Here is a 25,568-nt window from a genome sequence, read left to right on the forward strand (position 1 = left end):
GAGTCTTATCTGTATCATTATTTCATATCCCATGAATTCATAACGATATCATCTATATTCACCATATTAGAGACACTTCTAAAAGACAGGGAGTGATTTCCCTCAGTAGTGAGAACCATGTCTACTATATCCAGATTTGTCATTCTCCATTTCACGGTCTTGAGCCATGTTGTCGGAGCCCAGTTATTTGACATATAGATTACGCACATCTCTGCACGCATCTGTCTACATGCTCTCTCGCTCTGCACTGCATATAAGTATGAGCCTATTTATAAAAGATAGCACAATTATAGACGCATGCAATTGTGTAAAAAAACCGCGATAAAATTGCAAATGCCTTATGAAGTCAGAATGGAGCAATTAAATACCCCTAGAGGAGCTGAATCATGCAACGTCAAGAAGAAGAAGAAAAAAAGAAAGCGAGGGGAGGATTTATCCACATTGCACTATTGTGGATAGACATAATATGAAGCCTCAATAAGACTTCACGTTTGTTTTTTTTATTCAGTGCATCCACTGCTAATGTTTCTTTCTTGATTTCATGCCTTTTTTGTTTTATTATAAATGCCTTCATCCTCGCGAGCCTGCTACTCAAGCAACTGTAGCCTTCATCCAGTTTATGCATGCGATCTTCGGTGAGAAATCACTGCTAAAATAAATGGATGAAATTGCTCTGGTATTTGAAATAGATGCACGAAAGGCAAAAGGTTGCCATTTTCAGGTGAAATATACACTTCCACTTAAAAAACATTTGAGGAATAGTCTCCAGCAGCCACTGCAGCTCTAATTCAGGACAGTTTCTGGATACTCATGATGGTGGATGATGCTTTACAGTGTCCTCATAATGACAGCGACTTCATACTCGAGAAATGAGAATAAGCCTGGGCCGATATAGGCAGAATGAGGCTGATGTTGCCATTATAACGGCAAGCTGTTTTCCCTCTTGGATGAAAGCCTGGGCTGACAGTCAGACATCATTATGAGCCAGTGGCCTTGCAGTTTGTCACTGTCACAACCTCTAAATAGAGACTTTGTTTTCAAGATTTGTAAAGATTTATGACATTATGGGCACTATTTAGGCGATGATGCACAACAAAGTCATTTTATTTAATGTGAAGCCACTTTGTAAAATGGCAGATTCTGCTGCTTGTGCGCTTAGCTATTTCCTCAGAGCATGACTATAATACGAGACATTGTGGTTATTTTCCCTTTCAAATCTTTCTCCGGAAAAAACCCAGATATGGTGTGAAGTGTTGAAATGAATGGCGACATTCTCATCATCATTGCAGCGTCCACCCTTTGATCCCAAATCCTAAAAATCAGACCTCAAATTTCTGTGGTTTGTAGAACCCAAGCCTAGATGTCAGCCAAAAAAATTAATTGTCCTGGTGACCTTGCAAAAATTCTTGAATAAAGCATTCCCTGTGTGCTGGCTGCCTTACTGTGATTGAAAAAAGCCAAGGTATTTATTATTCCTTCATAATTCTTTCCTTGATCAGTTGCAGTTTTGGCCTCGCTTCCCTTCAGCTGCACATTGAACAGAACTGTAAAGAATCTCTTATGGAAAGAAGATGGTATTCATGTAAGAGGGATATTATGAAACACATTCATTGTTGCATTAAAAGCATACGCTTTTAAACACCGGGGCCTGTAGCACCACGTGGAATCAAAGACATACCACACAGCTCAGGTGAGGTCCCTATAATTTCACATACCGTGGACCAGAGGTTAAAGGAATATTGATGATTGCTCTGTGGGATAACATTAATTATGGTCCTCTATGACCGCGTGCCTTCCACTGAAATCACTCACCAGCAGCGCCCTCTGCTGGTCCACGGGAGCCCCCGCTTTATAAAGTGCTGCGATGCCTCGACACGCATGCAGTCAGTGGAAAAGAAGCGTTCCCTCCCTTCTTGAGCGCGCAGCTTTTTGAGGGAACCACCGGTGAGGGGGAAAAAAACCAGTCAGCGTTTTGTAGCACTTTCAGATGAGTTCTTCTGCCTCCTTAGAGATACTGACATAGCTATCACAGACCGCTTTGCGCCAGTTTAAGGACTGTTTTAGGGACAATTTGTCTACAAGGGCCAACTGGAGCGGGCAGCTCTTATAATGCGGAGAGATCAAGTCTCAGTAGTTTGTCGGTATGAACGCAGCGCAGACGGACCCTGAATAACTGCTCTTACGGATTGACTGCTTGTTTGATTGCCATTTGATCTTTTTTTTCCCAGTGTCAAGGAATTCTTTCCTTTGTCGTGATTAGTTCATTATTAAGATATAAAATAAAATTGTGGATTACTTTTTGGGGGATTCGAGGATATTTTCGGAGCTGCATGTTTCTTTTAAAATTTGAATGAGGGTTTTTTACAGTTATCCTGCGCCTGGGTCACGGATCCGGAGAGGGGAGTTAATCCTTGAAAAGGTGGAAATATTCGTGTAATTCTAGCACAACTCATCCTTCTTGCGGCTGAGTCCAAAATGAAGTCTGTCACTGTGTGGATGTGCGTCTGCACCCTTGTTCTGCTCCCAGGTAAGAAGTTCCATTTGAGAATCACTCTCAGCCGTACACATTAGGACATTAGTGATGATGTACACAACTGTGTTATTTTACCACTTTAAAAAAATATTAATAATGGAGTTGTTGTAGAATAGCAGGTAATCAACTCTTTAAAAATAAAAATAAAGATGAATTATGTATAGCTGGCATCTGATGGCTTTCTTCTTATATTGGGTTTGATTTTGATTAGACTATGTTCGATTTTCACCCAAAGCTACAAACCGAACTTGGTCTATGCGAGTGAGTCGTTTGCAGCCCACATAACACACTCACAGCTTCCACGGTGAAAGAAGAGCTCATTATTGTAACGAGAAAACATAGCTTTCAGTCAGCCAAAAATATTGCACAAGATTAATATATATATATATTATTTTTGCTAGTTGGTTGAACATGACGGAATCCACCACCACAAATCGTCATCGCCATCATTATGATCACATTAGCATTATCAGTATGTTCCCCCAAACGCATGCATTCGCATTTAAATGACATCCCTGACGGGCTGACTGACAGCCCCACAATAATTTAACGTTTAACTTTATGTATGTCTTTTCTGACCCGCTGCTCTCCGGCTGATGCTCTTCTTCTCCTGATCTAAATGCACAACATCCCCACAAGGGGTCTCTCTTGTCATTTCACCAGAACTCTGTGTACTTAGCTTCGTGTGTGAAGGTGCATTTCAATCTCAAACTCTTGTCAAATGGCAACACTGGAGTCTTGCTCTGTGGATTACTGTTTACTCTGTGTAAGCTCATTTTCTGCTCACCTAGATGCAAATTAAGCGTAGTCCTTGGCATGATATAATTAGATATTATTCAGTGATCGGATATACCTTTGGTTAGATTTAATAAGAATCTGAGTCTAGTTCTCTTTTGCTGCATTAAATGCACCAAAAACCTGTCTCGGTAAGCACCTAAATAACCCGCTATAAAGTAAACGAGACATAGCAAAACACTGCATAGAGGAGTGTATGAGCAATGTGCACCGGAGGAATAACTAACTGGCTTGCTAAAAGATGCCTGGGCAGGTATGGGCCTATAATAGGCTGCAAATCTGGTTTGTTCCCACATACAACTTGTTGCATAAATGGAACAGAGGATAAAGCATGAAGATAGACAGATACTAGCACACATAAAACACTAAACCCCCAAACATTAATTTGCAGTTTCTCAGTCACCATTCAGTTTTTACCACCACATATTTTTCTTTCTCTCCACATAGATGAGGCAGCAGGTTCCTGGGGTGTTCCCTCAGCTTTGCCCGTGTCTTTGGCTAACAGTGCTCCAGGATCTTCAAGCATCAAATCTGGGCCTGGAGCTCAGCCAGAATGGGTGAACTGCATCGAGGCAAGTGAAATGTGTAACCAGGACCCTCAGTGCAGCTCTTGGTACCGAGTTATGCGCCAGTGCCTTGTGGGTAAGGAGAAAGATGCCATGCTAGATAACAACAGGGAGTGCCAGGCTGCTCTGGAAGTGCTGCTGGTTAGCCCTCTGTATAACTGCCGTTGCAAGAGGTCCTTGAAGACGGAGCAGCAGTGTCTACAGATCTACTGGTCTATAAACATGGGACGCAATGAAGGTAGGAGGCAGGTGCTTTCAAGGTCTCACAAAATTCATGCTACCAAATTTTAACTGTACATTTTGTGAGCAATATAATAAAGGTCCACAGTGCCCCTCTTATCCCTCCTTCAGTTCTTTTGCGTGAGCTCTGTGGTCATGTACAGCAAGATGCAAGTAAAAGCAGCTGTTTATTATCCTTTGACAGATATGCAGCATACTTTCATTGATAGCTATATATGTGACTCACAGTCTAGAGGATTCTGACATGTATTTTTTTATGAATCTACTGACGTCGAGTACCAGTTAGTTTGTTTTCCGAGCAAAGACAAGAAGTAACCACACCCACTGTTGATGCCCTATTCCCCAGCGCCCTCTTACAGGGATACCCAGAAGCCCCTGATGAAAAATATATGCTTTCCTACTTTCCACACCCTCTCAGATGTAATGGAGCTATAATGGAATTACATTAGATGGACATGTTATGGTAGACTTATTGGTTTTCACCTAAAGTGTTCCATTTTACCTTGTAATTACTTTACAGTCATATAGCACAGTGGGCCTTATGTGTCCACTTTTGTGGGACATAAAATCACACTCAAAGGCTGATTTGTTGAAACCCTTTTTTAAGACAAGCTTCCTGGATTTTGATTTGAGATATCCTACACCTAAAGCTTTAAAGTTGTGATACACAGAAATAGAACATAGAAAAACAATCCACACCAGAATATAAAATCAGAGAGCCCTACCTACATCTTTCCCCTCTCAGGCCAACGCCAGTGTGATTGGACAAAATTAAAAAAAACATCACTTACATCACTTAAGACTCAAAGTACCAGAATGTCCTCCAGTTTACCCATTTTACTGCCATGCCTTAGTTCTTGTTTGGTCATTTTCCCTCTGTACAATACTTCAACAGATCTGATTTGAAGATTTCTGCAATTGACCAAAGTTTACATACAGAATTAATTTCTTAAAACATAAGAAAAGAGGCCGAACGCGTGCAGAAGCTTAATACCCTCTCAGATTATATCAGTTACCATATACTCAAAGTTTCATATGTGCTTTTCTTGTCCAGTGTCACTAAAAGTGTGTTTCTCATTCCACATCAAGGGTAAAAACCACGCAAGCCTTATATTAGGACAAATCTGTCTGCTGGAGATGCACCACCCTAGAGATCACCCTAAAGGGGAACCCTAACCCAAGTGTGACATTTGTTAATACATGTGATCAAAGTCTATTTGGCAGATTCCAAGCGTCCATGTAAGCATGCAGCACATAATGTACTCAGCTGTTTTGACACGTGGGGTAATGATGGAGACATTTCAAAGTCTCCGAGCTTTGAGCATTTTGGGCTTTTGTGTGGTGATCTGTGAAGTGATTCGCCAGGCTGACTACTCATAGCGCCAGTAACACTTCATCAGACTTGTGGCAGCAGAGGGTCCCTGACATGAGTTCAAGGGAAATGTGATGACATGGATGTTCCTCAGGCCCTGTGTCTCGCTTCCTGTCTTCTTCTCTTTTTCTAAATGTAATGATCTTTCTGTTCTCCCACTGCGCCTCATTTATGCCCCCACCTTCTCCTTTCCCCAAAAAATAGCCGCACCAGTCAATGGGTTTGAATGCGTCATGTAAGTTGCCTGGGCTGTCAAGAATAGAGACCTCCCGTGCCTCCAGTGTGTCCTTCACAGAGCATGTGCATCTGAAGAATACTTTCAGCGGTGACCCATTTTGGTCCTGTCACCCTTAGAGATAAAACCTGCTTTAACACAAACAAAAAGCTCTTACAGTGCAGCTTTAATCTAATCACGATCCACTGTGCAGTCAAGCAGGCTTTTGTTAACTGGAAACAATCTGTGTACAACATCCATCTCTGGAAACAAACATGAAAAGCTGAATCCCAGCAGACCCTCATGAAGTGGTGCTAAACCACTTAAAAACTGTGTGGATAAAACAGGATGGTTTGTAGCTTTGGAAAATTTCTTTGCTGCATTAATACGGAGAGACAATTGGAGAAGAGAGAAACATCTGAATAGAAATGGACTTGGATTCAAAGAAATGTAGCCAGACAAGGTCAAAGGATATGAATGGCCAACAGGAAGAGAGATGAGATTTTTAAAGTGCTGTGTAATTTCTACTGATGTGACGAGCATGGATACGGCATAGAGAATGTGTTTAATACTTTGTCAATACACAAAGGTCAATATATATATCTCAGAAAGTGTAGGAATCGATAAAGAAATCTTATTGTAGCTAGAATTTGCTATGTTTTGCATGAACTGTGTTAGCCAGGGACATGAACTTGGCCTGCAGGCTTGAGAGCTAAACCACTTTGTCAGTGAAGAGAAAGCTGATGAGGACCAAGGATGGACTGGGATTGACACAACATCCTGCTCTCCTTTCACAAACCTCCCACAGATACTTCACTGCCTCAGGCAAGGTTAACCCACTATCCCAGCTTTCTGGGAGTAAAGACCTCTTGTCAATATATCATTGTAAATATATAAATATAATTATATATATATAATTTAAAATTAAATGTGTGGTCTTAAGTCACAAAAGACTGTTTCGTGATCCCAATACCTGACAGTGGTTTGATGCACAGCCTAGGATCTGTGACCCTCTACTTACTTTAGCCCTCCATACGAGTGTCTGTGAAGTAATTCCAGGGATGTATTTAGTTACATCTACAGTAAGTAACTGCTTTGAAAAGGTTAACTTAGAACAAAGAGTTTTTTTCCTCTACTGCTCACCAGAATAAAACATATTTGTAACCAAAAAGCTTTTTGTTCACTCTGTTGAGTCAGTTGCATTTTCTAATGCTTGTAAATGCCTTGAAAGGAAATGTTTTATCTTTGTACTTTATAGATCATAGCAGTATTATTGCTTATCAGCTATATGAGTGAGTTGGTCTACCTTACCAACAGGTTCTCTGATATGGAACTGCTTGGAAAATGGGAAATAGGTGCTGGGATTTATCGAAACATGCAGACATACTTGAAATACAGTGGCAAAAGCAGAGTTTTTACAATTCTAACAAGCTTGAAAGTCTATATTTGGTATGACGACCTTTATTTGTCAACACAGCCTGAACTCTCTTTGGCAAGCTTTTTTTTTGTCATTTATTTCTTTACGTAGTCTTCAAAAATAGATATCCTGGCTTCTTGAAGGACATTCACAGCTTTTTTGGATGCAGGTTGCATTTTGTTTCATTCTCTGTCAAGAGGATCCCATACTGCGTCAATAATGTTCAGATCCAGATTTTTGGGGAGGCTAATCCATGACTGATAGTGTTCACTTGTGAGTTTTCTTTTTCTTTCCAAGTATGTTTTTACTGCATTGACAGTATGTTTGGGATCTTTGACTGTCACTGTTGTAACTAACCCTAACCCGCACAACATGTCGATATATATGTCAGGTTTTTGGCTCTTTGGGAATCACTTTGTTGGTGTTAAAATACCAGAGCAATACCTACAAACCTGAGAGAATAGCTCAAAGAAGACATCGTTTGTGCAGAGATCGTGTCCTTGTGCCAGAGAGGCTGACCAGACAGCAATCAACACTCAGGCCCAGCAAAAGCATATTAGCCAGGAAGGGCTTTACTCACTGTCCATTATGGTTTGTTGCTAAAAGACTCCAAATTGGTCATCCCAATGGTCATGCCTGAGAAGCAGTATGGTGGCCAGGCATAGGCAGACAAATAGGTGAATTGGTGAGAAACAACATGTCTCAAAGAACGTGTGATCCTAGTAGAGCTACTGTTGCCCAGTGAGCTTCTAGGCAGGCCATGGCAGAAAGTGGCTGGAGATTTGTTCAACTTGAATGGCAGCAACTATTAATGAGCCCATATACCCACACTTTTGGAGTTTTGGTATTTCCTTGTAGACTTTATTTGAAATATCAAGCAAACTACCTGGTTTGCATTTGTCTTACATTCTTAAAATCTACTAAAAATTGTTTTGTTTCACTCTCAGCTGTCAGTTAGTCCTCAGGAAACCATAAACCACCTGTCATGGTCCTGGGTCGTTGACCCAGCGTTTTGTGTTTTGTGACTATTTCCCTCTGTTCTAGTTATTCTGTGTCCTCCCCCCTTGTGTCCGGTTCGGGTTCTAGATTTCCTGTTTTACTTTGTAGGTCTGTGTCTCGTTATGCCCATTAAGTTCCAGCTGTGTCCCCTCCTGTGTGCCATTTCCTCATTACCTGGTGTGTGTATTTATAGTTGGTGTCTGCCTGTGCTCCTCGTCGGCACTCATCCGTGTATTTCTGCGTATCTCTGCATTCATCTGCGTTCCATGGTGTCCTGTCTCTGCGTCCCTCTGCCCCGCACCCCCTTTGTACGGTCTCAGGTTTGCTATTTAGTTTCTCCCAGTTTAGGTTTCCGTTTGTAAAGTACTCATACCTCGTTGCCTGTTTTTGTCACCGCCACCTTTGTAAATAAAACATCACTCGTATCATCAGTTTGCTGCATCTTGGGTCCTCCTTTTCCTCCACACCACACGGCTCCCTCCGCCAGCCGTGACAGTACGAGCCGACCAAACATGGACCCAGCAGCATCCGCACCGTCCCAGGAGTTTCGGGAGGAAGTGATCGACAGCGTCTCCAGGTTGGTCAACCTGTGGCTGGAGCATGAGGAGGAAGAGCTTCACCACGCTGTAGAAGCTAGGCTACAGCAGCTGATGTCTGCTCACTGCTGGCTACTCGACTCTCTTCACCCGCTCGCACAGGACTTCATCCTTAACGAACTTCACCTCCACCCTCCAGCCGCTACCGCTTCCCAACCCAGCCCGGCGGTGAAGATTTTGCCCGGCCCGCCGGAGGTTTTGCCCGGCCCGCCGGAGGTTTTGCCCGGCCCGCCGGAGGTTTTGCCCGGGAGGAAGCGACGATCGCGCCGTCGGCGCGTCGCCCCACAGCCGGAGGTTGGGACTTCGGAACTGCCGGCTGTGGTGAGTGGAAAAGACACTCCGTCTGTTTCGCCAGCTCGCATGACTGTTTATTCCGGGGCTGTGTTTGTTGAGCCAGCTGCCCAGCCGGTAGCTCGGTTAGCTGCCCTGCAGCCGCTACCTCAGTTAGCCACTCAATCTCCACCTCCATTACAGTCACAGCCAGACCTATTAGACACCTTGTTACAATCCGTGGCTCAGTCAATAGCTCAGTTGGCAAGAGACTCATCAGCGTTATTACCAGCTCAGCCACCATCTTCACCAGCTCCGCCTGTACTACAAGTCCAGTCCATCCAACCGGAAAAGCACTGTTTTTCACCTGTTCATGTCAAGCAGAGAGACACACCACATAACGCAGTAGTCAGTCCGCAACAGCTGGCCAGCCCAGAGACTGTGACGCACTCCAGGGCCTCCCCAGAGGCTGGGTCCCAGCCCCCGGCTGACTCTGGACCCCTGGAGGTTAAGAAGCCAGCTGAGGACTGCATCCGGCTGTCGCTGCCTGAGCTGAGTCGATGCTCTGTGCAGCTGCAGTCTGCTTTGTGTTTGCCAGAGGCCCGTGCGCCTGCTGGTTCTGACCCGTACCTGCCAGAGGCCCGTGCGCCTGCTGGCTCTGAACTGTGCCTGCCAGAGGCCCGTGCGCCTGCTGGCTCTGAACTGTGCCTGCCAGAGGCCCGTGCGCCTGCTGGCTCTGAACTGTGCCTGCCAGGGGCCCCGGTGCCCACTGGTCCAGAGACTGTTTTCGCTGGGGGGCCCGAGGAGCCCGTCCAGCCTCCTGTCTCGCCTGCTGGGGGGCCCGAGGAGCCCGTCCAGCCTCAAGACTCATTAGCTGGAGGTTCAGGAGAACCTAGCCAGCCTCCTGTCTCGTCAGCTGGGAGGCCCAAGGAGCCCGTCCAGCCCCAAGACCCATCATCGCCACCAGCTGCAGCCTCTGTGTCTCCATCCTCGCCAGCTGCGGCCTCTGTGTCTTCACCCACGCCGTCACCTGGTCCAGCCACTGCTTCACCCACGCCTGGCCCGGCTTCAGCCTCTGCTTCTGCTTCAGTCTCGTCTGGTCCAGCCTCTGCTTCTGCTTCATCCTCGCCTGGTCCGGCTCCAGCCTTCGTGTCTTCAGCATCGCCTGGCCCGGCTCCAGCATCCTCGTCAGCATCGCCTGGTCCGGCCTCTGCTTCAGCATCCTCATCAGCTGCCTCGTCTGGTCCAGCCTCTGCTTCGGTCTCGTCTGGTGCTGCGACGGCCACGCCACCTTCGGGTCCCAAACTGCCGCCTCGACATCGGCGGTCATCTGCCAGGCCGCTGGTGGAGCGTCATCGTCACTATGGACGACCTCCTAGACGCCGCCGTTGCTGTCCGCACGGTCGGCCGCCTGAACTGTTTCCTCGTCACCGCCGTTGCTGTCCGCACGGTCGGCCGCCTGAACGGTTTCCGCGTCGCCGCCGCTGCCGTGTGCACGATCGGCCCCCTGAACTGCCTCCGCTCCGCCACCGCTGCCTTCCACTCGGTCGGCTTTCGGAGCTGTGTCGCCGACGTGGCCGGCCTCAGAAGATAAACTGTCCTGGACTTCTGAGCTGTGAGCCTCTGGGCCGGCCTCCTGAACTGTGTTTTGTCCTGGTACTCCAGCATGTGTGTTTTTGTTTTGGACAATTCCCTCGGTCCGCTGGAGCTTGTTTTGTTCGGTGTTGGTCCCTCCGTCCTGGGCCCCCGCCGCCCGCCCTGGGTTGGTCGTCTGTTTTTGTTTTGGGCTGTCTGGAGCCAGCCCTTGGAGGGGGGGTACTGTCATGGTCCTGGGTCGTTGACCCAGCGTTTTGTGACTATTTCCCTCTGTTCTAGTTATTCTGTGTCCTCCCCCCTTGTGTCCGGTTCGGGTTCTAGATTTCCTGTTTTACTTTGTAGGTCTGTGTCTCGTTATGCCCATTAAGTTCCAGCTGTGTCCCCTCCTGTGTGCCATTTCCTCATTACCTGGTGTGTGTATTTATAGTTGGTGTCTGCCTGTGCTCCTCGTCGGCTCGTCTGCACTCATCCGTGTATTTCTGCGTATCTCTGCATTCATCTGCGTTCCATGGTGTCCTGTCTCTGCGTCCCTCTGCCCCGCACCCCCTTTGTACGGTCTCAGGTTTGCTATTTAGTTTCTCCCAGTTTAGGTTTCCGTTTGTAAAGTACTCATACCTCGTTGCCTGTTTTTGTCACCGCCACCTTTGTAAATAAAACATCACTCGTATCATCAGTTTGCTGCATCTTGGGTCCTCCTTTTCCTCCACACCACACGGCTCCCTCCGCCAGCCGTGACACCACCAAATGCAAATTTCAGCATCAAAGTCACAGAACCACTAAACTTATTAAAATTTAGCCTCTACAACACATGAATGTGTGGACAAAACTTAAGCATACACACAAATCGCTGATATGTGAAAAACCTTTTTGATGCGTGTGGAAAATATCTGTGTGTGAGAGAAAACAGACCTCAAACCACTGAAAGAAGCATGTCTGCAGACATAAAGATAATGAAGAGATGCTGCTGCTGGGAAAGTGTACGAAATAAAAATCATTTCATCCATGCATATGTGTGTTACTGAGATGAAGACACAAACATGTGAACGTCTCTTTCTAGAATGGCAGATTATGAAGTCAAAGAGAAAAAGACTTCAGTATGAAAACAGTGTGCCTGCCCAGCATCCACACTTTTGAAACTCTGTAATCTATTAAATGTGTGTGCTGCGATGTTATTTCGCAGGCAAAGACATACTTTTGAAATTGCACTTACATCTTAAAGCATTTTCATGCTTTTCATGTTTTGGTTATTAAATGTGACTGTTTATCTCTTTACTTTTAAAGAAAGATAGGGCATTGTAACACTTGAGATCAAAGCTGGGCTGTATGCAGCTACCTTGGATCTAAATGGACAGAGATCAGGTTAAAGAAGTCTGAATTCAATAGTCAGAAGATGCTTTGACTGAAATATATGAGGCCCAGTCATGCTTTATAATCTCATCTTTTTAGAAATCTCTTTAACTAGCAGCATATCTAGTCTTGTCCAAGATATGCTAATATGTAAGAATTTGTACCAATGTGAGACGAAATGGAGCTCAAACCACTGAAACCAACGTGTCTTCATACAGATAATGAAGACTAACGAAGAGATGATGAAAACATAACATAAGATAAAATGGTGCGTTTTTATCTGTCCAGATACTTATGGCCTAAACCAGCGGTCCCCAACCTTTTTTGCACCACGAACCAGTTTATGCCCGACAATATTTTCACGGACCTGCCTTTAAGGTGTCGCGGATAAATACAACAAAATAAAACTAGTACCGGTACCGAAAAAAAGAAGATTTATTCATAACACACGTGAAAAGACCCAGGAAAACCGAGTTAACGATAAAAACGATAACAAAATAACACTGAAAACCGATAAAAACCCTGAAAACCATACATTTCACACCTGAGACTCAACTCTCGCGGCCCGGTACCAAACGACTCACGGACCGGTACCGGTCCAAGGCCCGGGGGTTGGGGACCGCTGGCCTAAACTGTATTTTGTGTGGATGGTTTACACGTAGGTCTTAGATGGATTAACAATTATGGTAGCTACCTGTTAAGTCAATTGTTGAAAACAATGTAAAAAAGAAAAAGTTGTGTGAGAGTGTGCGCAGTCACTCACACACACACACACACACACACACACACACGCGCGCGCACGCACGCACACACACGCGCACGCACGCACACACACACACACACAGACACACACACACACACACAACAGACAAATATTCTGTTTTTTATTTGAGATTCCTGAGTTTAGACATTTAAAACACATAATTCCACTCTTCAAGTGGTTAAAGAATATGAGCTTTCAATATTCATTCAGATTTTTTGTCATTATTTTTGTCATTAGTCAGCTTTTTCTAATGTATGTTTAAAAGATATTCAGCTACTTTCCAGCTTTGAAACTTCTTCTTCTGTGTGAATTTTAACTTTCTAACTGTTAAGCACTTTGACTTTCAGGGGACTGATTCTGTGTATTTCAGCTTATTCTCTAATTTATTATGACTTTAGGTTGCCGGTCCGAGCCCCGGCTCAGACAGTCTCGGTCGTTGTGTCCTTGGGCAAGACACTTCACCTACCGCCTACTGGTGTTGGCCAGAGGGGCCGATGGCGCGATATGGCAGCCTCGCCTCTGTCGGTCTGCCCCAGGGCAGCTGTGGCTACAACTGTAGCTTGCCTTCACCAATGTGTGAATGTGAGAGTGAATGAATAGTGGTATTGTAAAGCGCTTTGAGGGCTCCCGAAAAGCTCTATATAAATGCAATCCATTATTATTATTTATTTTATTTTTATGGTGCACAGTGGCTGTGGTCCTTATGGCCAGTATTGGGTTACATCAAATGTAGTAGACTAATTTGCATTTAAGCTCATGATGCTTAGATTAATTCACTGAATTACACCCCTATGCCATCTGTATACAGTCTAGTGTAAAGATAATATACACTATACAGTGTAGGAAGTGGAAATCAGGCAAGACAGAATTTCTGTACTTTTGTAACCAAAATATAATTTTATGTCTGTTAAACTGTGTTATCTTTGACATTGATGTAGATTCGGGTAAAGAGATGGGAACAAACTGTGTGTTTTTGTGACAGGCTGCTAGTAATGAAGTGTCTAAAAACTGGTTCTTTGCTAAGTTATCTGTTGTGCGTAGACACAGCACTGCTTCATCGCATAAGGGAGGTGAGTTTTCTATGATTCATAGGTTAATGTCAAGTGGCTTAACAAACAAAAGAAAACAAATATGCCTCTAAAAGTGTGTGTGTGTTTGCACCTCCCTGAGAAATTAGTATTGGCATCAGCATAAAGAATGTAGACCTCATTAATTACAACAACAGCAAGCACTGATACATAGTGCTTATTTTCAACAAATCTCTTACAGTGCTGACAGTTTGGGGCTTTTACTGCCCTCTACATCTGGTTTCATAACTGCCTATCTCTTGTATTGAAGATTATTTTGTTTGACTACATTGGACTTTTCATTAAACTCAAAAATCTTGTACAGTAAAGCTGCTGCAGATTCAGATATTAGATTTGTGATACATATTTAATATGTCTGTGAAGGTTCTCAGTCATCCAGGTCATCGCAGTCAAAGGAGCTTGCAAAGAAAAGCGTCTGGACTTCTTTAAGTTAGTTGAAGACGTTTCACCTCTCATCCGAGAAGCTTCTTCAGTTCTAAGGTCAAATGGTGGGGAGTCCCAGATTTAAACCTAGTGGGAGTATCCCCCCACTAGGTGCGGCTCTGGATCGTGGCAGAAATCGTGGAAATCCAGATGGTAGCCAGTGATAGTACTTTTTGTCTAATAAGTGTTACTGTGGGTGATATTTGATGCTTCTCCTCTGTTGTTCAAACATTCAAAAAATATGTATCTGCGTGATGATGTGGGGGGATACTCCCACTAGGTTTAAATCTGGGACTCCCCACCATTTGACCTTAGAACTGAAGAAGCTTCTCGGATGAGAGGTGAAACGTCTTCAACTAACTTAAAGAAGTCCAGACGCTTTTCTTTGCAAGCTCCTTTGACTACATATTTAATAACTTCCAAGATTCATAGTGAAAGCGTGTTCACGACGGTTCCTAAAATTTTAGGAAATTTGAGAAATTTTAGGACTTTATTGTCAGTAATCATATCATATTTAGGGAATAGCATAACTGGTCCTCAAACTTGACACAGCAATGTTATTTCTTGTGTTACCTAAGTCCTTCAGTTATCTGTAAAATGTGCAGAGGCAAAGCCATCAAAAGACCTTGGTTTGTGTGGGAGAAAACAAGCTTCTCAACGAAGGTCACGTTTTTCATCACTGACAGTTGAAGCCATCAAATGTTGGTGCGGCTCTGGATCGTGGCAGGAATCCTGGAAATCCAGATGGTAGCCAGTGATAGTACTTTTTGTCTAATAAGTGTTACTGTGGGTGATATTTGATGCTTCTCCTCTGTTGTTCAAACATTCAAAAATATGTATCTGCGTGATGATGTTTTTTTTCTATAATAACGATGTAGACTCACTAACAAAGAAAAAAGAAAGAAAACACCAGCTGCTATGTGTTCACCTTGGATTCATTGAGGACAATAAGGGAATATTGGATGTTTTGGTTTGTGTTAACCAGTAGCCAAGCAACAACAGTCAGTAAGTGTAATGTCTGGTTTGTGCTGCCACATATTTCAGACTGATGATGGGGTTCATGCTTTAGCCCTCAGTGTTAAACTGTGCGACATCCACCCTTTCGCACTTCTCTCACATAGCTCTGTCAGCCTTAAAACTGAAAATGTCAACGTATTTGACACTATACCCAGAGACTTTAAAGTTAAACATTGACCAAGTCAAACCCAGACTCACCATGAGATAGCCTGACGGAAAGGCCGTCAAGCTGAAGTATGTTCTGTGTCCATGAGATGTGACTGTAAATTACAATCCAAGTGAGTGTGACCAGTGTTTCAAAGTTGACAACGCGTGAGAAAAAAGTGTGCCGAGGCTGAGAAAACATACAAAGCGCCTCGACAAAGTGACAGCAGTATGATTCATAACCGTCATCTAGTGCTGCTTGATGTGTCTTCTTGAAATATCAGCAAGCTGACACATCTCAGCAGGTGTTTAACTACACTTCTGAAACATTTTACATTTCACACCATGTCCTTACCCTTGTGAATGTGGTGGAATAACAAGGCCATGAAGCTAGAATGTGGGGCCACATCTCCCATTATTCTAGTCTGCCTCCATTTGTCTTAAAATCTTGAAAATCTTTTTTCAGTGGTAGGGTAAATGGTGTCATGTTAATTGTGTTTTCTCACAGAAGATGGCAGCTGAATTCAATGCATCAGTGCAACTGTCCTTAATGGATAATGGATGGATTCTGCTCTGAATGGGCCCGTGTCAGTGCAAGGCGAGTGAATCTGTGCAGGACTCTTGAATCCATAAAAGAAGTAATTAAGAAAGAACTGTTGGCTGCTACACAGGGGAATATTGCATAGGTGGCTCTCAATTATGCTCCGGGGCTCGTGTGAATATTGCACAATTGAAGATTTAAACAATAAGTTCCATACCTCTAACATACACATTTTTTCCCCAGCCTCAGCTGTGAAATCACGCCCTGGCCCTCAAAGCAGGAGCCTTTGTGAATATCATTCATAGCAATTTAATTAGCTAACTTTCTCTTCAGTGAGAGGAAGGAGTGCTCCATTAGTTTGTTCCAGCTCATTGTGAGAGGAGTCTTTACATGAAATGACGAGAATGCCGCAATTTTGCGGAGTGATTTATTTTCTCCACTTTTATGAACGTCAGCATTGCAAAGGTCACTTGCTTAATATGTCGCTACATCATTCTAATGCCACAGGGCGGCCCCTAATGCTGCGGGACGTTACACGAAATGGACAGTGTGAGAATGCCGTGGACATCATGGTAGACTTCGGTGGTGAAGAGGAGTAATGGAGAGAGCAAGAGAAAAGACAGGAGGCGAGGGCAAGAAGCGAGGACGGGATGGTAGATAAATGATGAGGGGGCAAGGAAACTTAAGAGAGAAACGGAAAAGGAGTGAGAAGAAGAGAGAGAGCGTCATGGAGGGTGCTACAGGAGGAAGGGGGGTGGCGGTTGCAAAGGTACACAGTATTCCTGGGTGAAACCATCATTACTATGAGCAATGGTGGCAGTCACTGGCCATTACCTTAGCCATCCACTGTCATAAGCAGAACATTTTTCCAGCCTGCCCTGCATGTCAGGGTATACGGCGAGCAGGCTCTTGCATGCTGAATGTGTCCTCTTTGCTTTCTCCCTCCCTGAGCTGGAGACCCATACGGTACTCACTAGGTAGCCGCTTCATCATCAGAGGAAGGGACCTGTCAATAGATCCTGTGTGTGATCAATACGGTCTTTCACAGCTTCCCCTCCTTGTCCTTTTCATCCTTCCTTCTCCCCTAGCATCTTTCATCCCCAAATGTGAAAGGGATCAGTAAAATAGGATGACAAAACAGGCACTGTTTGTCCTGGTAAATCTGTCTAATGATTTTCTATACTGTAAGGTGAACTGGCCGAAAATTACTCCCATTCACTTTGAGCCTAGTATAGAGTGTGACAGTGCAGCTGAAATGAGGGCCAGGTAGTGGGGTTTAGATTAGCCTTTTATAGCGGAGTGAGTTCTCTAGGTTCTCTATCAGAGGCGGGAGTGAGTGGCGGGGCTTTCTGCTCTTTGAATACTGTCATGATGTGGGCATTAAGACTCACTCCTGCAGAAAGGTTCACAGAGGTGCTGAATGAATGCGCATCATAGAAGTCAACTACAAGGCCTCTTTTTCTCTCTATCGCTCGCCTTTAACTCTGCTCATAAAATAGCTACTTGCGTTTTTCCCTCTATTTTCCATATAGAGGAATTTAAAGCAGAAGAAACGAGTCGTATGTTTTATATAGCCATACCTTACTTAATAACCAGATTGTCTATACAGCAGCTCTAAATATCTTTACAGTAAGTATTTATGTTGCTTCATATTGAGTATTTAAGTCTTACTATTGTAAAATTGGAACTTGTATCACCTACAAAGTGTGTGAAAGGATTAGTCACTGTTTTTCCCTATCAATATTCAACATTTAGCACCTGGCGCCAAGCATAGGGATGATTTAGGTACGTGAGAGTGGAACGCTTTTTTTTTTTTTTTTTTTAATCAACATTGCATTCACATAGCCAAAGGAAGGGCTGAAAAAACTCAACATTCATTTTTTTTCCCTCTCCTTTTTTAGCTATATTTGCCCAACACGCCATGCTGGATTGAAATTGTGACTTGAAATATTATTCTGAGCTAATACCAATATTCTATTTGTATGGTTTGAAATTGAGTTTAAAATGTCAATATAACTTCAAAAGCTGAGCTGTTAACAGAATATACCCTTCAACTTTTGTTTTGTTAAGTGCAATTTTTAAAAAATGCGTTTGTGGTACAACTTGTCTTTGTCGAGATGAACACATAAGAGGAAATATTAATGCATTTTATTATAATGTGATTTACAGTTTTTGCCCGTTGCCTGAACACATTTTGCAAAACTTTGCTCATTGTGCCAAAACCCTAAACACAAGTAAACATGACACAACACTGGGAAATATACCATTCACATCTGCACCAAATTGAAACTCTACTCTCAAAACCTAAACTCTGCTATCAAAACCTAACATTCCTTTGTCAAAATGTAACTCTGTTGACAAAATGACACATACTTGCATCATATGCAAACACTTACAGAGCAGGAGGAACACACTAGTCTACTTTATATAAAGCACTGCAGTCTTTGATTTCCATTGTTCATTCAGAAGGTGTCACAGTCCGCTGTGACAGACCGTGTGGAGAGTGCGTGGAGGACTCAGGTGCAGACACGAGTGACACGGAAGTGAACTTAAACAAAAAGCGAACCTTTTATTGTGGCTGATGGATACAAAAGAAGCAAACCAGAATAAGGGCAGCACAAGAGCAATAACTAAACAGAAACCTAAACTGGGAATAAACTAAGGTAAGGCTATGACTTGGAATACAATAGACCGGGCATGGAAACACGGAGGGTGGGAACACAGACGACGCGACACAGACTGTACGAAACACAGAGACTAAATACACATGAGGGATGATCAGGGGAAGTGGATGCACACGGGGAACACAGGTGACACTGATAATCATAACAAGACACGGCAGGAGTGAACGTAACACTGATGGGAGATGGGCAAAGTAAAGCAGGAAGTACACAGAGGTTCAAACAGGAGGAGAGAGAGCACGGGGAGAACGCAGACATAACGGGCTGGGGAAAACATAGAATAAAGCACAAAGAGAGACGAGGGCTCATAAATACACAGAGGGGCACACAGGGGGTAAGAGTCACGAAGGGAAAACACATAAGGAACAACGTAACAGATCAACCCAGGAAGCATGGCCTAAATAAAGAACAAAATACAAAAATACATGAAAACTAAGAATACTGGGCCCACATGGCCCAGGACCATGACAGAAGGCATATTTTCAGGAGACACATTTGCAAACAACCAAAAAAGCAAATAGACCTACTCAATATTGTACATTGCAGTACCATGAATTCAGATAAAGCAAAAAAAACAAAAAAAAAAAAACAACCCATAATACAGTAATAGAAAAAACACTATACTGTAAACAAAAAATCATGACAATTGTGCATACGTGGGCTCATGGATCCCGCCGTCTGTTGGGGTCTGGCCACAGGACCTCATCAACATCGCAAGCAATGTCTTCTCCCGCTGGGCACCGGGGAAAATATCCTCTTCCATGTCAAAACCATCCATGGATTGCTGTCACCTGAATGTCGCCGCAGGCCTGTTCCATTGCCTGCAGAAGAGGCATGCAGGCATGTAGTTGGCGGTCATATACACGCCATCTCCAAGCCGAAAAAAATTCCTCTATAGGGTTTAAAAATAGTGAGTAAGGGGGCAAGCATACCACTTCAAGTTGACTTTGGTTGGAGAACCAGGCCTGGACCAGAGCAGCCCGATGGAAACTGACATTATCCCATATCACCACAAACCTGGGCTGATCTGGTCTGTTCTGTACAACTATATCATGGAGAGCATCTAGAAATGTGAGTATGTGTTGGCTATTGTATGGACCTAGTTTTGCATGATGATGCAGAAGCCCTCGAAGGCATATGGCGGCACATAATGTGATGTTTCCCCCGCGCTGCCCTGGGACGTGCACAATTGCCCTTTGGCCAATTACATTACGACCCCGTCGTCTTGTTTTGCTCAGGTCGAATCCAGCTTCATCAATGAAAATGTATTCATGAGGCTGTGCAGCTCCATCCATGGCCAAGATTCTCTGAAAAAAAGGGGAACATATCACTGTACTACAGTGCTACACATACAGCACCCTCACCCCATCACACAGGTACCTGTGTAGCTCTCAGAATGGATCCATGTGGTACTGATATGGTACATATTCAGCTGCTACTGGACTTCACCAATACTGTATTGTAAATGTAAGGGACAGTTACACGTACCCGTACATATTCAGCTCGAAGTCCTTTGACCCTGTCACTGTTCCTCTCGAATGGGACTCTGTAGAGCTGCTTCATGGTGATGCTGTGTTTACCCAAGATGCGTCTGATGGTGGTGATGCTCACATGGTCTATGTTGCTGAACACTTGCCTGTCTGCAAGTATTTTCCGTCGTAGCTGGTGGAGACGGATGGCATTGTCTGCCCTCACTAGGTCCACAACAGCAAGTTCCTGCCGTTGTGTGAACAGGCGTTGGCGTCCTCCCCCAGAAGGTCTTCGAGTCATTCTAGAGAAATACAACCACATATTGTCATCGGTTTGCTTATTTTTCTTACAGTACTTCACTGTATATACTGTATCATCCACTGTACTTCAATATAAGTAATCATGCTATGTTTCACAGAAACTACCACTTTGGCTGCAAAAGGAGCATTAGCACCCTGCAATACCCTGTACACTTGATATGGTAACTGTAGAACAGTACTATGAAAACCATCTGAGTAGAGTAGAAGGCAGAGAGGTGAAGACAGACCTGTTTTCTAGTCGGAATTTTCTTATTACAGATGCCACTGTGAAGCGGCTTAGATGTGGGTGGACTCTCTGCCCAGCTTCCCTCATAGTCAGGCCGTGGTTGATGACATGGTCCACCAAAGTTGCTCTTATATCATCAGAAATATGGGTCCGTGCATGGCCTCTTTGACCTCCTCCTCCTCTTCCTCTTGCTCTCCCTCCATCCATGCTTGCAAAGTTCTTGAATTGGCTAAACTGAGGGCTTTTTGTGGTTGGCTAATTGGTGTTCAGTTTTGCAAGTAAGTGCCTTCAGGTGTGTATTTGAGTGGTTGCAATTACCCGATGTGTTTTGTATTTTGGGTACATGTGTTTTCCAAATGGCACCCTGAAATTTCATTTTTGAACGAAGTGTCTTATGTATGAAATAGAGTGTAGCATGCAGGACCATGTGTGTTGCATAAAGGAGTAAGTGTGTTGCATAATTGCAACCAGAGTGCAAAGCAGCACTTTTGTTTAAGGTATGGGTACATGTGTTTGGGGTATGGTAACAAAAGCTTCAAGTTGTGTTACTTTAGTCTAAGCATGGGTTTATAGTGTTCAAGCAACGAGCAAAAACTGTAAAAAGGTGTTTTTTCTTATTAATTTATAAAAGTATTCTCTAAGATATGAAAGGAGCCCAGGCTGGCACGCCTAAACTCCACAGACAGCTCATTTACAAACTTTTCAAGCTCTGACAGCAGAGGCTTGGTTACATGCAAGCTGAGCATGTGCAGCAGCCTGCAGAGCTCTGCAGAAGACGTCCAGCTGTGCTCCAGGCCGTGCAATGAGTTTGCAATTAGTCTAAGATATCGTTTTGTTGCATATTCTTATTATATGAGTGGGAGATAATATGTGTGCAGTGTAAATGGGTGTTTCCTGCAACACAAACAGAGAACAAGGTGAAATGAATATTAAACTGATGGACAATAACTAAAGGGAAACCATTAAAAACAGATGGTGAACGACTTCTAGCTTCTGGCCATAAACCATTTGCCAAGAATGTCACGAAAAAACCATAGGATAGTTTCCACCTCAAGAGTTCAACTTCATTGATAATGCATATGAAAAGAAAGAGTGATGGTACCTAATAGCTTTGTAAGACCCCTTATGGCAGCTAACAGCCCTGTGAACCCACCGGAAGGCATTATTTTTCTCATGCTGTAACTAGGGAAGGGCTGATTGTCTTTCATGCTCCATCCTGTCAGAGCAAATGAAGTCAAACGGAGGCTTAATTACAGCGATAACTTGTTGCCCTGCGGCTAAAAAACATCTGATCACTAAACAGCTGTGAGGAATTTTCTATTACTTGATGAATGCGTAATTGGGTCCAGGGTGACTGTCAAAGAGCAGTTTTCTTTAAGTACAACAAGGCCTCCTGCTGTGGGATTTCTCAGTCCTAAGGGTGTGTGTGAGATTATATTGTGTTTTGCAGTTTTATGATTTAGTACGGCTTGTACCATCCATTAGCTGCAGCTACTGTTGTGGGTTCACATTATTCTTCCACCAAGGCAAAAGCTGAGGTGGATGTATGCGATCAGAGCCATCTTTCTGTCTGTTTGTTCCTAGTAAGATTACACAAACCTGTCAAAGTGAATTTAATGAGCCATGAACGTAGAGCATAAGCCGAAGAGGATCCTACTAAATTTAGGCGTAGATTCAGATCGCTTTTAAAAATGCACAATAGGGTATTGACCTTGGTGGATCTTGATCTTTGTGAGTGCCCTTATAGGATCAGTACAGTACACACTGCACAGACACACTGTAAAATTTAACGTGCCTAAAATGGCTTGACTCTCGGCTGCCTGTGAAGCTTTCCTACAGTGTAAGAAGCTGCCTGAACAAAATAGTAAGCAACCTAATAACAAGTTGTTTGCTTGTGGCAAAAGATAGAACATGCCTTTTTCCATTTGGCTCTGTTCAGTGCAAAGCATTCGATTTTTCTGTACATTATTTCCTTCTTTTTTCTTCTTTTTTTTAAATGCACAATAGCGGTAGGTGCTGCTAAAAAAACATGGAAGGGTGGTAAAGGTGGTTGTTTGCTGTGTAGGTGGTAGTCTTGAACTCTTGAAAGGCTTCAGAGCATTATAGCTTTTGAAGGTAATTGTTGTAATTAGACATACTGCGAGATCTCAAGTTCTGGAACCTCCCGAGTCCTTCTGTCTTGATAGAAATGTAAGGACAAGCATGAACAGAGTTGTGAGTGATGCAACTGTGGATAAAAAACACAATACAGTACATCAGAAAGCAGAACTTAGATTTCTCTATCTCCATGTTATCTATCTATCTATCTATCTATCTATCTATCTATCTATCTATCTATCTATCTATCTATCTATCTATCTATCTATCTATCTATCTATCTATCTATCTATCTATCTATCTATCTATCTATCTATCTATCTATCTACCTACCTACCTACCTACCTACCTACCTACCTTCCTTTCTATCTTAGAGTGAATATGTGTTTCTGTATGGACACTTTGAGGATTTAGGTAGTTTAGTCTTTCAAAGGGTTTTCTGCCCCCAATTGTGCTGCTTCTTTCTTCCTCTGCAATTTTGTGCATCTTTTCTTTTCTATTCTTTGTGTGTGTCCCCCAGCACTTTTTTATTTCTCTCAAACAAATGTGAGATCCTGAACTGAGCAACATGTCAATAGCTGTGTGTGCTCAAAAAGTGGCCGGCTGAGCTACTCTTTTTTTCTTATGATTGCCAGTTCCGATGAAAAGGGGTCATGCAGACATATATAGAAAGCAGTGACTGCAGATATGCACTGGTCTGTGTCGGGGTGGTCTTTAATCTGCAGAAAAATGGAGGAAAAATCCCATTAGTAATTCAGCTTTTCCCTGTTATTAAAATTTAGCTAATCTGTGTGCATGTGCACATATTTTTGCTAAGGGGTGAGGGTTTAACAAATTTATCTTTCATGCCAATGGATATGATCACAAAGCCAATGTTATCATGGTTGTATTGCTGTCTGCTGATTATTATTATCCAACGATTCATACAGTTTCTTGACCATCAATCCATTCATTGTCTTCCACTTATCCAAGCGAGGGGTTTGGAGATTATCACAACTGTCACAGGGTTAGAGGTGGGTTTATGCCTTGGACAGGATGCCAGTCCATCACAGTGCTAACACAGAGAGAAAGACAACCGTTCACACTCACATTTACACCTACGGCCAATTTAAAATGTTGAAATTTGGACTAAATATCTACTCCAAAGACTCCAGAGTCCAGACAGGTCCAAGGCAGCTGGCAGGTTTGAGGAAAGGACCTTCTCACTGTGAGGCAACAGTGATAAACACTGTGTCACTTTACCTTCTGGTTACCATCATTTGAATTATTGCTTATTGCTTATTATAATTTGCTGTGCAAAGAATACATAAATACCTCAGTAATAGCAATAATATGGCATACAGGCATACACGCACACACACAGCTTTCTACAATAGTCTTACCTATTATCACAGCAGTTAGCTGAAAGCATTTTTTCAGATTGCATCACATTTTCCTGAAATGCTCGAAGAGCGTGCTGATAAACAAAATGCACCATATCTATTGATTGGATCTACTGATTGGTTGTCCTAGAAGCGTAGTCTTTTACCAACAGGTTACGGATTTTCTCATTTGTAGCAGCAGGCCCCCAAGCCTTCCTCATAACACCCTCACTGTGTTTCTGTTAGGATCCGAATGCAAAGCTATTACACACTGGAGGGTTTGTCTCAATCACACTGAATGGCTATGAATTTTAAATGTGGGATTAGGGCCTACAGAGAAGCAGGCACATGGGAGAGACTCAGTCAGTTGAGTGCTAATTTTATTTTTTATTCATTTATTTATTTATTTATTTTCATAAAAACAGCTCAGCCAACACATTGTTAACAGGAAAGATGCATTGCTTATGCTTTAGTCCTTCAGCTGTTCTCCCAAATCAAACCAAAGCAGGCACAAATGCTCCACAAGCAAAGAATGTGATGATGACAAACATTTCTTTTCCTGTCGTGGAGAATCAGAAAATATATTAAGTAAAAATTAAAACAGCAACAGATGCAATCTTGCAAGAGAAATGTCCTTTATTGCAGAGGAGCTGAAGCACTGAGCCACCCCCACAGGGGAATGACAAAAGATAAAGACCTTTTTTCTGTTATACAATATTCAAAACAAGTAAACATTCTTGGAGCTTGGAAGCAATTTGTCATTATCTTATGATATTTACTGCACATCAATTTTCCCTTATCTTAGAGATTCTCAGAAATGGAAACATGTTCTTGGCAGTTGGACGCAGTAACATTTCCTTTCATTAACTCTCTTTAAGCATAGTCCATTGAGTTGAAGTGACCGAGGAAGGAATATGCTCGTTTCCTGTTATTCCCCTAACTGCATTCCTTCCCCAAATTATTTTAGCACATCCACAAACAGAATATGAAAATATGACCATACATGGAAAAGATGAGTATTGAGAAACATAATCATTGTTGAGGATGAAAAACGTGTAAAACTGTTGTTGGTCAAAAATATATTGCTCAAGGATAATGCTACATTTAAATCAAAGTCATGCTTTCAAATATCTGTTAAATTCAAATCAAAAGAGTTTATTGTTAGTGGTTCTTTGTGTGAGTCAGTAAAGTTTGAGATATGGATTGAATCTTGCTTTATTTTGTGTATATTCTGTGATATTGGGGGTAAGATGAATTCCTATGTGTTGTATATTTTCTGATGATTCAGTTAATTGTAGAGCTGTGGTCTTTTTGAGCAATAACTAATCTTTTTTTTTCATCCTTACTGTTGTTTTAGATGAAGACAAGGAAGACTTATCTCCATATGAACCTGTTGCACCCAACTGGCACCCCGACACAAGCCGTTTGGCTTCCATCTCTTCAGGTATCACAACACTGATCTTAACAAAATGATGAATTTATAATAATGCCC

At 43.0% G+C, this 25,568-nt stretch overlaps 1 protein-coding gene across 4 annotated transcripts in view; it reads left to right on the forward strand.

The window, feature by feature from the left end:
* Window positions 1–1,893: 1,893 nt before the first annotated feature.
* Window positions 1,894–25,568, forward strand: part of LOC146696801 (GDNF family receptor alpha-2-like) — a 75,883-nt gene continuing 52,208 nt past the window's right edge. For all 4 annotated transcript variants that reach the window (XM_085475106.1, XM_085475108.1, XM_085475107.1 and 1 more), the window contains exons 1-3: window positions 1,894–2,527; window positions 3,776–4,132; window positions 25,434–25,520. In XM_085475106.1, coding sequence (XP_085331232.1) covers window positions 2,476–2,527; window positions 3,776–4,132; window positions 25,434–25,520 — 496 coding nt within the window. In that variant the 5' untranslated portion in view covers window positions 1,894–2,475. The remainder of the gene's footprint in view (window positions 2,528–3,775; window positions 4,133–25,433; window positions 25,521–25,568) is intronic.

This window comes from Copadichromis virginalis, linkage group LG12 (assembly GCF_057382275.1).
Source record: "Copadichromis virginalis isolate Kocher_CV1m ecotype Utaka linkage group LG12, C_Virginalis_male_GT1.1, whole genome shotgun sequence".
NCBI classification, from domain to species: domain Eukaryota; kingdom Metazoa; phylum Chordata; class Actinopteri; order Cichliformes; family Cichlidae; genus Copadichromis; species Copadichromis virginalis.